The 13,275-nt window shown below is 38.7% G+C and overlaps 2 protein-coding genes and 1 long non-coding RNA gene across 4 annotated transcripts in view; 1 reads left to right on the top strand and 2 right to left on the bottom strand.

The window, feature by feature from the left end:
• Positions 1-13,275, bottom strand: part of PITPNC1 (phosphatidylinositol transfer protein cytoplasmic 1) — a 432,818-nt gene that overhangs the window by 211,311 nt on the left and 208,232 nt on the right. The window contains exons 3-4 of one of the 2 annotated variants that reach the window (XM_069076614.1): positions 9,650-9,738; positions 5,825-5,832 (exon numbers count right to left, since the gene is read on the bottom strand). In XM_069076614.1, the coding sequence (XP_068932715.1) occupies positions 5,825-5,832; positions 9,650-9,738 (97 nt within the window). The remainder of the gene's footprint in view (positions 1-5,824; positions 5,833-9,649; positions 9,739-13,275) is intronic. The other variant, XM_069076613.1, reaches the window with a different exon arrangement.
• Positions 1-13,275, top strand: part of LOC138152623 (uncharacterized) — a 634,969-nt gene that overhangs the window by 566,271 nt on the left and 55,423 nt on the right. The window lies entirely within an intron of this gene.
• The window catches only part of NOL11 (nucleolar protein 11), a 276,383-nt gene that overhangs the window by 260,320 nt on the left and 2,788 nt on the right, over positions 1-13,275 (bottom strand). The gene's annotated exons all lie outside the window — the stretch shown is intronic.

Here is a 13,275-nt window from a genome sequence, read left to right as displayed (position 1 = left end):
ATTTGCAGTATCATGTCCAATCATCTTTTTTTATTGTACTATATTACGGAAATCTTTGTTTTGTTCCAGGAATTGAAAATAAAATAAATTTTAAAGAAGGAGGGAATGATAGGCTAGGGGTTACAAGGGAAGGCCTTCTACAAAATATGGGATTTAAGTAGAATCATGAGGAAACAAGTGAAGGTGAGGAAGGAAGGGAAAGCATTCCAGGCATGGGTGTCAGACACTACAGATGCAGGCAGTTTGAAAAAAAAGAACTTTAAAATTGTTTTTACATGTAATTGGGGAAAGAAAATAAAATATTAAATTAAAGAAAATAAAAAGAAATGAATTCAGGAGATAGAGGGCTACATTTGAGGAACAGCAACTAGGCAAGTATAGCTGAATCGGATAATGTTTGTAGAGAACCAAAGTTTAAGAGAACTGAAGAGAAAAAAGGTGATAAGTTATGAAAGATCTAAATATAACAGCGGATTTTATTTTTGATCACAGAGGTAGGAGAGAACCAGTGGACATTACTGAGAGGAGACAGAGAAAATGACAAAGCCCAGATTTGCATTTATGGACTGGAATGGGGACAGACTTGCGGATAAGACTACTGCAATGGTCCAAGTTGAAGGGTTTGAAGGCCTGTATGAGGTGGGGTATTGCTGTAAAGGTAAATATATACAGATGTGACAACAAATTAGATATTTGGGGTGAAGGAGAGTGAAGAGCTGAAGAAGACACCAATTTTGCAGGCCATCGTGGCAGGGAAGAGGATGATGGTGCCCTCTATAATATAAGGTTAAGATAATAAGTTCTTCTTTAAACAGATTTTTAGAATCATTTGCATAGAGATATTAGTTGAATTCTGGAAAGCTGATGATATCATGAAATCAGAGAAGGAAAAGAAAAGAGAGAGTTGACTAAAAAGAAAATGTATTCCCACCTCAGATACTTAACACTTACTAGTCATGTGACTTTGGGCAAGTCACTTAACCCCAATTGCCCTGCTTTGTCCCCTCAAAAAGAAAAAAAAGAAAATGATGGAAAAGAAACAAGAGGGTCTGAGATAGCATGTCAAAGATCATTCATAATTATTGTGATCTAGTATGCTCTGGATGATTAACCAGAAAAAGAAAGAGAGAAGCAACAGAATGACAGGTAGGAGAATCAAGAAAGAATAGGGTAACAAATATCCAATCTAATAAACATTTATTGAGTGCCTAATATATGCCATGCACTGTGTGCTAAGTTCTGGGGATACAATTAATAAATAAGAAAGACAGTCCCTAGCCTCAAGAAGCTTCCAATCTAATTGGGGGAGTCAACATACAAAAGGAGGCATGAGGAGGAGGAGCAGAGGAAGGGGGAGTTGTGCTGTAATGCCAAGCAAAGGCAACTTCCCAAGGTTCAGATACCAGCATAAGTGCTCTCCATTTCATTCAGTGACAAAGTAAGAACAGAGAAGATCAAAACATGACATCATTCAAAATACAGCATTTACTAAGTGTGACTAAATAATCTCCAAGTACTACCCCACCCCAGGACCTTACATTCATTCAATCAATTACAAAGTCCCAGTTCTAAATACTACTCCACCCCTAGGCTGTACCTTCATTTAGTCCATCACAAAGCCCCTCTTCTCAAATGGAGATTAGTTTCCAATCATAAGTAAAGTACATTCATTTGTTCAATTATAGAACACAAAAAGGTCAAAAGTTCCCCACCCCTGGATCACAATTGAATCTACCCCAGAGTTACAACAAGCTTAAGCACAGCACTTAATATCCAAATGGAGGTCTTTTCTTCATCTCAGCAATCTTTGTTCCTGGGGAGACAAAGCTTAGCAAGGCCACAAGATACATTGCCAGTCTCTTCATTAATTCATCCTCTGTCTGCAGAACAGTCCTAGGACCCCTGAAAACATTAGCAAAACCCTCTCCCGGGATTTCTGTAAACATACAACATGAAAATCCTTCTTCAGGGCTTCGGAACCAACAGAAAGGTTCCCAGACTCCTGCAACAACAGCACTGTCCTTCACCAGTGGACAGTATTCACTCTCTGTCTGCAGGACAGTCTCAGGAGCTCTTAACCAACAGCCAGGTTCCAGGACTTCTTCAACAACAGGACTGTCTTTCACCAGTGGACAAATCTGGCAAAACAACATCAAAACAGACAGACAAAGTACCAGCAAAACAGCCATGTCTCCTCAGTCCTTGGCAGCTCCGGGGGCAGGTCTCAAAAGTCCAGGGCAATTCAAAGTGGCCCTCAGCAATCCTCTCGGTCTCTCTCTGCCTCCAAAGGTGCTGCTTGCAAAAAGTTCTTCTGCCTCTCTCTTGTGTCTCTCCAAATCTATGTCACCAGCTCCTCCCAGTTCAGGACTCTCTTTTCATGTCAACAAGCCTATCCCACAAGTGGGATTAACAAGCTCTGGGTTTTAACACAATCAAACCAAAAACCAAGCCAATACAGGGGGATCTTTAAATGCCATTACTATTACAGGAGTAGACCAAGGGGTTAACTGGGTTGGGGTCATCTTGATCAGTGGAGATAAAACCAGGCCAAGCAGCAGATACAGAATTAAGTGAGCCCCAAAAGTCCAGTTACTGCCCCCTATAAGGGAAGGCAGTGGGGGGAGTTCAGTCCTCTAACCTCCATCTCTCCAGTCAGAGGCAGTGATGCCATTCAAGGCTTGAGTTAGCAGCATGGAGATGAGATTAGAGGTGATAAACTTAACCTGAGAGGGAAACCTTGTTCCACTGGAGTTGAAAGGAGGCAGAGCAGCAGATTCAGGGAGAGGAGCAATATCCAGGATGAGAGGGGGATCAGCAGGGTCAAAGATAGCAGTTAGGCAAAGAAAAATGAGGGCTGAGAAAATCACCATTATATTTGACAATAAAAATGTTAATGGCAACTCTGTAGAGAATGGTTAGGTTGAGTGATGAGGTGAGAAGGTGAACTGCAAAAGACTGAGGAGTACTTAGAAAAGGGAGTGAAGGCAACAAAGATGACTTTTGTTGAGAGTTTGGTTGAACCCATGAGGACAGATGCATGCTCTGAGATTGAGTGGGATGGTAGGTTTTCGCGAGGGCAATTTGGTGGTGCAGTGGATACAGCTCCAGGCCTAGAGTCAGAAAGACTTAAGTTCAAATCCAGCCTCAGACACTCGCTAGCTGTGTGACCTTGAGCATGTCACTTAACCCTGTTTGCCTCAGTTTCCTCATCTGTAAAATGAGCTGGAGAAGCAAAAAGCAGAACAATCCAGTATCTTTACCAAGAAAAACCCAAATGGGATCACAAAAAGTCATATACAACTGAACAACAACAGGTTTCAATGAAGGTTTTTTTTTTGTCCTATAAATAGGGGAGACAAGCAAGAAAGCAGCAAAGAAGAAACCAGTAGATAGGGAAACACAAGATTAGGGAGGACTGACTGAGATTGCAAGACAGTATTAGTTAAAATCAAGGAAATAGTAGTGTGATCTAGTATGCTCTGGAAGACTAAAACCTCACCTGAGGTGAGGACTTCAACCATCAGGGAGTAGAAGAAAAGAAGAGAGAATGAATGATGATGTCAAGGGGCATTAAAAAAAAGAGATGTGTGACCTCATGGAGAATGGCCTTAATTTTCTTAGAGTCAAAATAAGAATCAAAGTCCTAGACTGTCAGGGTTCCAAGCAACATGTGGGAAGCCACAGGAGACAAGATTTAGAATTGTGTTTAAAAGTGAAGAATGATATAGGGATTCAATGAAGCAAGAATAAAAGAATCAGTTGTCTTCCTGAAGGTCCAACTGAGGTGGTAGATGGTAGAAATAATTCAGGGCTGGAGTTTGGCAAAGGATGAGGACAAAGAGGTGAAGGGTCTGCAAGGAGATGACAGTATGTAACTAAATTCTTTAACTATAGATTAGGAAAACAGGAAAATTCCTCAGTATGAGCAGAGGGTAATGACCTGAGAAAATATGGAGGGATTGAGGGACTGGAGGTCTCCATGAGGAGAGGTGAAGGATAAGGAAAAGGGAAATGATGATAAGAGGTCATGGCCGGATAATCAGAGTTTGAAGGAGCAGCAACATAAATGTTGAAGTTCCCTAGTTTAAGGAGAAGAGTTGTGGAGGAGAGGAAGACAGTTGAAGAATGCTGAAATCTGAATAATTGAAATGTAATTGAAATTATATATCCAATATTGTTCTAAGTTCAAGGTTCTTAACCTTTGAACTCATGAACATGTTGTAAATATATTTTTATAACCTTTATGTAATTGACTTTTTAAAATTTTATGAATTTAAAAATACTCTGAGAAGCTTCACCAGACTGCCAAAGAGCAGTCCAAAAAACAAAGTAGGCTAGGAATTACTGTTCTAAGCTAAGATCTAAGAAGAAAAGATGGCATGGAGATGAGGGCTTTCTGAATGACACCCCAAAAGAGACTGAGGTAAAATACAACTGGGTAAGAGTTGGGACCCCCAGAGAGTCAGTTGTAAAGGGACTTGAAACTTTTTCCAACACAAAGAGAAAGATAGGTTGGGAAATGTTTGAGATCTGAAAGAGCCAAAGCAATCAGCACAGTAGGAAAGCATTAAAAGCAGGAACGGATGAGGACATAGCCATGAAAAGCCATAAACAGGCTCTGTGTTCAGAACAGAGAAGAGATCAGGAAATGTCTGTGGGAAGAAGGCAGGCTGTAATGCCAAGTCAAACTTTGGGTTATTTTTAATAAGAGCAGCTTTGACCTGAAGTATACCTGGCCATGAAACTTCAATTTTCAATTCATTTCAAGTCAAAGAAGGGGTTGGCTTAGGCAATTCTAAAAATCATTCCCAGCTCTAATTCTATGACCCTTTGAAGGGAGAAGGGGGAAAGGAAGAAACAAAGTAAAGATAAGAAAGCCAGGAAAAGAATCTCCTTGAATAATTTTTTTTTAAATGCTCCTGCTCCTCTCAAGGGGCTAGGCAAGTATAATTATGTCTCATTCAGCCAGGAGATACTGACAACTTACAGAATGAAGTTTAAATGATTTGTCTCTACCCCTAGACACCAAAATGGTCAAGTTGAAAGTTCTGGAGAAATTCAGTCCAGAACTCTGATTCAAAACATTTTGGTGATATGCCCTTGCTGTTTTAATAAAAAAAAATTATGATAATGGTGACAGTTATAGCAACTTTTTTTAAAAGCCAGCACTAACAGCAGTTTATGGTTTACAAAATGCTTTATATGTGTTGCCTCATGTGAACCAAACAATAATCCTGGGAGGTGGATGCTATTGTGACACCCCTATTTTACAGATAAGAAAAGTGAGGCACAGAAAGGTTAAGGAACTTGTCCAGAGTAACAGGATTTGAGACAGGATTTGACTTTAGGTCTTCCTGACTCCAGGCACACTTCTCTAACCACTGAGGCAACTTAGCTGTTGAACTATCATTTTAATACCCAGTCATTTAATAAAACAGATTACAGGTCCATGAACTATATGTAACCCCAGTTTCTTGTTTCCAAGTAACAACCATCATTTAAAAAAACATCTTTTCAAAAATTGCTTTTCCACTGAAGACAACTGACACAGATAAAATAGACACATCATTTTAAATTACAAAAATATGTTAAATGATTTTCTTAAGCAACTGTAAAAGCACTTAAAATTAACATCAATCCATCTGAACAAATGAGAACATTCAAGCTCATACATTATATATAACTGAGTTATTGTCTGAGTTTAAATATTTCCTCTCCTGAACTATTCTTCTATTTTTCATGGAACATACAAGAACACACACAAGAGACATTCTAATTACTTCACTGATCATAGTCTGAGAATTTGAAAATAATTAAAACTTACTGTGTATTCTGGTCCCAGAATTTCATTTGGAGGAAAGAAGTGTGGGGGAGGGGGAGGAAAAGAGAGATGACATGTTGATAAATGCCATTATTTCTACTTCATACAAACTATATAACCAATACATATACCAGTGAATTATAAAAACCAAAAAGATGTAAAGAAAACCATCCCTCCACCCCCCCAATTATGTTAAGAGACCAGACCACCAAAATTGCTCTTGGAATGCTTCCATGTGCAAAATTAATAATGACACTTCTCTTGGTTAGGCAGACAAGGGATCAGATTCAATTAATTTGTGGCCTGGGCTAACATAAAATCAGAATGTAAGCCTAGACCTTAGGCAAAAAGTCTTGGTAAAGAATGAAAGAGCCAATATTGGAGAAATTTTTGTAGTTCCAATTTTTTTTTTTTTTTTTTTGCTTTTTGGAGGGGGGAATGCAGGTCAATTGGGGTTGTTAAGTGACTTGCCCAAGGTCACACAGCTAGTAAGTGTTAAGTGTCTGAGGCCGTATTTGAAATCAGGTCCTCCTGACTTCAGGGCCAGTGCTCTATTCACTGTGCCACCTGGTTGCTGCCTCAGTTTTTAAGTGGAAAAATATTGTCCACTGACTAAGGAAAAGTTTGTTTTATTGGTGCCAGGGGTATGAAAGCCTGAGTTACTTAATAAAGGAAAGAACTGATCCTTCTCCTTTTCCTTCTCCTTCCCTAGTATGAAAACTCCTTCCACCTGTAATTTATAGATTTAAAGAGTTTCCTGGAGACACTGAGAGGTTAAATTACTTGCCCATGGTCACACAGAAAATGTATCAGAAGCAGGACTAGAACCCACATCTATCCTAATAAGCCTCTCTCTAACTACTTATTTCTTCCACAATTTCTGGGAGAATGCTGAGTATATAATATACATTTAACTTCTTCCAGAATGAATCTATGTTATTTTACTTGGAGCAAGAAGTAGAATTTTCTGCATAATCAGATTACAAGGGAAGCTTTTTGTGCTAGTGACCATTTCAGACTACCATGGACAATTACAACTACACTTTCTGTGAAAGAAATTTACTCTATGACATACTGGAATAGGAATGAAGGTAGAGTAGTGGTAGGGAAAGAACGATGGATTTTAAATCAGAAGCTCTGCATTCAAATCATTGCTCTATTCCTTATAGCCGTGGGACTTTGGGTATGCCACTTTGATTTTTTCATACTCAATGTGCTCATCTATAAAATGGAATGGCTGAGCTAAATGTTTCTATGGTCTCTCCTAGGTCTAGATTCCATGATCCTAAGATCCTAGTTTAATTTTCTTTTTTTTAATTTCTTCTTCTTAGTAAAGGCAAATGCTAATGAGAAATGACATCACCTAAAACTGGAAGGCAATGACAACAATAATAATAGTTGATATTTGTAAAACACTAAAGAATTTACCAAGTCATTTAGATAAGTTATTTCATTTGATTCTCATAACTTTCTAAGAGATAGATAAACACACACACACACACACACACACACACACACACAAGGCTTATATAACAGGTAAGGGGAAGAGGAGTATCTATGGGACTAAATAGTCTGATGCCTAGACCAGTGGTCTCTATACTTTTTTCATCTTGCACCCCATTAGCAAAACATGTTTTATCATACACTCCAAATTTTTTTCTTTCTTTTTTATAGTCTAGATCTGCAATTTTTTTTTACCGTATGAAACAACTAGCATGGAAACTCATTTCACCTGAATCTATAGATTTAAAGTGCTTCCTGGGGTTATTGAAAGGTTAAAATAACTTGCCCATGGTCACACAGAGTATATGTCAGAAGCAGGACTAGAAGAACTCACATCTTCCTGATTCCAAGGATAATCCCTATACTATAACTACATATACCTACTATATCCTAGTATATTTCTCCCAGGAAGAAATAAGAGGAGAGAGTGAGCTTAGAGTGTATAAATTATATGAATGTTATTACTCTGCCATTATAAGACACACAAGAATGGGGCAGCCAGGTAGCACAGCGAGCAAGAGCACCGCCTCTAGTGTCGGGATGACCTGGGGATTGAATTCAGGCTCAGACACTTAGCACCGACCCAGAAACACCTGGCCGTGTAACCTTGAGCAAGTTACTTAACCCCAATTGCTTTAAAAAAATAAAATGAAATAAGACACACAAGAAGAAAAAGTTTATGGGATAAATATGAAATAAATAATATTTTAAATAATGATTGTTTTTAGTGAGAGCAATGTGATTAGATGTGCTTCATTATTTAGGAAAAATCTCCATATATCCTGGAAGATAGGGCGAACTTGTAAATAATAATTTTATTTTTAGTAATTAAAGATTCAGTTAATTTGATCAATGTAGCTAGCCAGCTAAACAGATGAATTTCCTTTTTTAGTTACTTTTTTATTAGAAGACACATAATGTAACAATCTCTGCAACATAAAATATCTCGGGTCATAGCAGCTAGAGAATAATGGCTTTAAAACATAAATTATTTTTATCTATGTGTGGATATTATCATGCACAATGCAAAAAAAGGAAAAAGGAACTGACTCTTATTTCAATTTGGCAGAAAGTTTTCCATCTAAATGCATTCTACTTTATATGAGCTTGCTTAATGGATAGGGTCATACTTTAATTTCCCATTGCTTGGATACTTTAGTTGTGTTTTCGTGTGAGTATATAGAACATCAAGAAAGTCATTTTGTCTGGACTCTAGAGTGTAAGGAAGGAAAGTGATGTATAAAAAAATTGGAAAGGAGTCAAATTCTGAAGGGTATTAAATGCCAAATAGCAGTTTGAATTCGTTCCTTAGATCAACAGGGAGACACTGGAGTTTCTTGAGTAGGGGTGACAAGATCAGACTTGTGTTTTAGGAAAATTGTTTTGTGGGGAAGATAGTTTGGGGTGGATCTTGAGGCAAGGACACTAAATAGGAAACCACTGAAAGGTTCCAGAGGAGAAGTAATAAGTGCCTAAATTAGGGTGGTGGCTGTGGGAGTAGAGAGAAGGAAAAGAGATGTTGTGTGGATAGAAACGACAAGGTTTGGCAACTGACTGGATATGTGGTGGGGAGAAAAGTATGGGAGGATGCTGAGGTTGTAAACTTGGGTGATTGGAGGATGGGGGTACTCTGGACCGATACTGGGAATTTCAGATGAAGATTTGAGTTTGGAAAGAAAAATAACAGTTCATCCATGCCTGGTCATGCTGTGCAATTCATTCTGTACCACCTCAAAGTGGGCAATGCACATGTAATGAGTAACCATTCATGAAACATTTACTATATGTCAGACACTGTGCTGGGTGCTGGCCATAGAAAGAGAAAGAATTAAATAATCCCTATCCTCAGGAAGTTTAATGCCCAGTCTGGAGGTAGGGTGGGGCGCCCAATATGGTCATGAGGTAATTCAGGGGAACCGTTTGGGGAAGGGAAAGGGATGCACATATACTTTCCCAAATGCATTCGTGTAGTTTCTGCTGTGAGTGCCCCTGTTACAGTTAGGTCATACATGCTATGAGGGGCAAACACTTGAAAAATAAAGGCAGAGAAGGGAAGTTGAGGGCTTGCACAAAGGAGGGAAGGGGGTAAAAGTGGAGGAATGCTAGGCAAATAATGGTTGAAGGATAGGTATGTTTGTAACAAGTCCTACAATTGGCTCTTGTGGAGAGGGTAGGATGGGCCCATCTTCTCACCCTCAGATTTGCTGAACATATAATGTTCCCATAACCCCTACCTGGAGACCACTGGCCTAGACAATTACTTTCACCACATCATTACATTCATTGCCTGAAGGTGCTCATAGATTGGTTTGATTGAAGACTTACCTGTAATTGTGTAAGGGTAATAGTTCCAAGCCTTCTCTGTAACATAAAATATCTTGGGAACAACAGCTCTAGCCCAGCTAGGCAATTTGCTACAAGGAAAAGGAAAAAGTAAATTAGCAATTATATAATATCCATAAAAAGCAATGCCGAGAGGAAATGGGAACATTTTGTCACACATACAACATACTCACTTGCCTATGTTCTTTTTTGCTATATAAGAATGACCAATTATTTCATACACACAGTTGTATCTTCTTAATGTGTATAAAAGGGATACAAGTTGGTCATGAATTAGGAAAAAAAAAAGCTCTGCGCTTGATCTCACTCCCACTAATTTGACAAGGAAAATTATGGTAATGCCATATAGGTAGCATTAAAGAAAGGCCATCCCGTGGACATGACATGGCCTTTGCCACAGGATAGTTCCCCAGAAGTTTAAGACTCCATACCCTTATGTGGTATTGAATGAATAAGCACAGGTAAGTAAAGATACATATTTCAAAAGCTGGACTCTGTCCTTTTAATCCCTCTGAGTATTAAGAGTGGAAAATAGAAACAAAAGAGTTTGCAAGAAGGGCCATAATAAATATGGGGCCTGACTACATGGGCACTTCACTGAACCATGAGGCAGCTGTTTTCAGAAATTCTTAAAAGAACATCGGCTCCAAATTCTTTTGTAAGCTTAAAAATTTAAACATTTTTTCTCTTCTATTCACTATCACTGCTTAATCCCTTTCCTTGACCCAATTTATATTTCAGGACAAATTAGATTATTAGCTCTTCTAAAATCACTTTGTAAAATTATTTAAATTTTTAAAATTTTCAGTTCCAAATTCTCTCTCTCCAGCCTATCCTCTGACCATTAAGAAGGCAAGAAATAGGATACCCATTATACACTTCAAGTCATACAAAACATATTTCTACATTAGCCATGGCTGTTCTACAGTCTCAATGTGTTTGCTTTCCCTGCCACAGATTTCTGCAGGCTGCCTCCAAGGCCTGAAAGATATTAACCTTGACTTAGTTCCACTTATTAAATTTTTTGCTTTCTTCAAGTATCCTGCCCAGCTCAAGGTACTACCTCCTCATGGACACCTTCTGATCAAATCTCTCCTTTGCTCCAGACACTCTCTACTTCCGTTGAGAAGAATGGAAACTCTTTGAAGATATTTTTTCATTTTTATCTTCTTAAGTCCAGTTACAGTGTTTGGCACATTGTAAGCATGTAATAAATGCTTCATGGAATTAAAATCAGAAATCATGTCTTCCCTGTACCCTTGTAGAATGGAAGTTCTTGAAAGGCAGAGCTTGTCACAGCCTCTTCATTTTTATATTCAGTATGTTGCGCACAGTATGTACTTAATAAAAGTTTCATTGAATGCTTATGAATTACACAGAATAGGCCCTGAGAATGCCCTATGAAACTCCAACTTGCTTGTCTTTCTCTTTCAACACTGAATCTTGGATCAAGGTAAAAGTCTCTTTTTTTTAATCTCCATTACCATTTTGCAATGTTCTCATTTAACACATGTAGTCAACTGTTGGTGTCTAATGTCTAATACATGAAACCTGGAAAGATGTCACAGTCTTTTAATTCCTGAAAATTGCATGTTGGGAGCAAGGCAGGAAGCAGTTTTGAATACCAAGTAGACATAACTAACAAAATGAAATTTTAAGAACAATGCAATGCCCAACAACTCTTCCTGGATTTGGGATACAAATGAAACCCAAACTCAGGAAGCAGAGAGAGTCCCTGGATGGAGAGACATTCAAATTCCCTTTTTTTCATATTGCTAAAGGTTTCCAGGCTTTATTGTGTTCCAGACAGCTATTTAGACCCTATATGGATAACTGGGATCTTTATCAGGATTAAAACAAATGATGAAATCGAAAATTTCCAAACAGGAGAGAGCATCGGACCGATGCAATTGCTCTCAGGTGGGACGTGAGAAAGCAAGCTGAAGCAGCTTTATAATCCACCTAGCAATTCTTCTTGCTGATCTAATACAGATTTTTGCACTCCTATAAAAATCATCTCAGCAGTAACTGTCCATTTACCTTAAACTCATACTGCTCAAATGGGAAGGTCTGCCTTCTGGAAGAGGGTTTATAGCTTCTAATAATGATTGACTCCATAAGTCATTGGGATTTGAGTAGAGTGGGAGTTGGTGCTCATGACCAAGGGAATAAATCTGAATTGCTAGGCTAGATGAGACCACAGCCAAAATCATACATGAATTTACTCTTGGCTGTTCCCACCCCACACAGTTTTGCAATATTGGGTTCTGTCAGAAGCTATGTATTCTACTCACTGGCAAGTAGTGTTCATAAGGGTTTAAATTACTGTAATAGGGTTGGACAACTGCCCACCCAACACAGACCAGGCAGAGCTCCAGGATTCCAGGGCAACCACATTACTTATAGAGGTTTAAGTCACTGTTGTTCACGGCCCCTCTGGAAAAGTGCCAACTCAATTTTATTCAACAAGCATTTATTAAATGCTTACTGTATGCCCAGACAAAAAAACAAAAGAGACCCTGTACTGAAAGGGCTTACATTTCCACTGGGAGGGGAAAGAAGGAATCAGAGAAGTTAAGAGATTCACCAAGGCAGAGGTGGGCATGCTGGATATGGGGTCAGCAGCCAGGGTTTGGGAACCTTCAGCCTCTAGGCCTTAGATGTGGCCTTTTGACAGAGTCCAAATCCTTTTAATTAAGGGGATGTGTTCTATGAAGTTTGGATTCAGTCAAAGGGCTGCACTTGAGGACCTAAAGGACCACATGAGGCCTCTAGGCCACAGGTTCCCCAGCCTGTCAGCTTATACAAAGGCAGAAGATAGAATGTCATCATTCTGGAGAGCAATTTGCAAATATAGCCCCAAAGGACTATAAAATCATGCACTACCTTAGGCCCAGCAACACCACTGCTAGGTCTATATACCAAGAAGATTTTTAAAAAGAAAAAAGAAAAAGGACCTATATGTTCAAAAATATTTAGAGCAGCTCTTTTTATCGAGTCAAAGAATCAGAAATCAAAGAGATCCCCATCAACTGGGAGATGGCTGAACAAAGTGTAGTATATGATTGTGATAAAATACTATTGTACCATAAGAAATGATGAGTAGGATGCTTTCAGAAAAACATGGAAAGACTTACATAAACTGATGCAAAGTGAAATGAGGAGAACATTGTATATAGTAACAGTAATACTGTATGATGATCAACTGTGAATTACTCAATTATTCTCAGAAATCTAATATCTAAGACAATTCCAAAGGACTTATGGTGAAAAATGCTATCTACACTAAGTATGAATAAGTTGATCTGGAAGAGGAAAGAGGAACAAGTTATTATTATTAATTAACCCTAAGGAGGGCCATAGTCTTACACCCACACTATTGGTAAGCAGCTTATAAAATCAGAGGGATGAGGCCTCTGTGATGGCATTCATTAAGATGAGCCTGATGTTGTGGTTAAAAACTGACTGTGCAGAAAAGAAAGACTCCCTCCCCCCACCCTCCCCGACCCTGCCCAACCCTAAACTATGATAGCAAGGATTGGCCAAAGAAGAAATTTAGTGAGGAAGGAAGGAAGGAAGGAAGGAAGGAAGGAAGGAAGGAAGGAAGG

This window comes from Petaurus breviceps, unplaced genomic scaffold (assembly GCF_028583685.1).
Source record: "Petaurus breviceps papuanus isolate PSGF00001 unplaced genomic scaffold, PetGlider_PUasm1.0 90925, whole genome shotgun sequence".
Classification (NCBI taxonomy): domain Eukaryota; kingdom Metazoa; phylum Chordata; class Mammalia; order Diprotodontia; family Petauridae; genus Petaurus; species Petaurus breviceps.
This window is presented reverse-complemented; position numbering and strand designations above follow the sequence as displayed.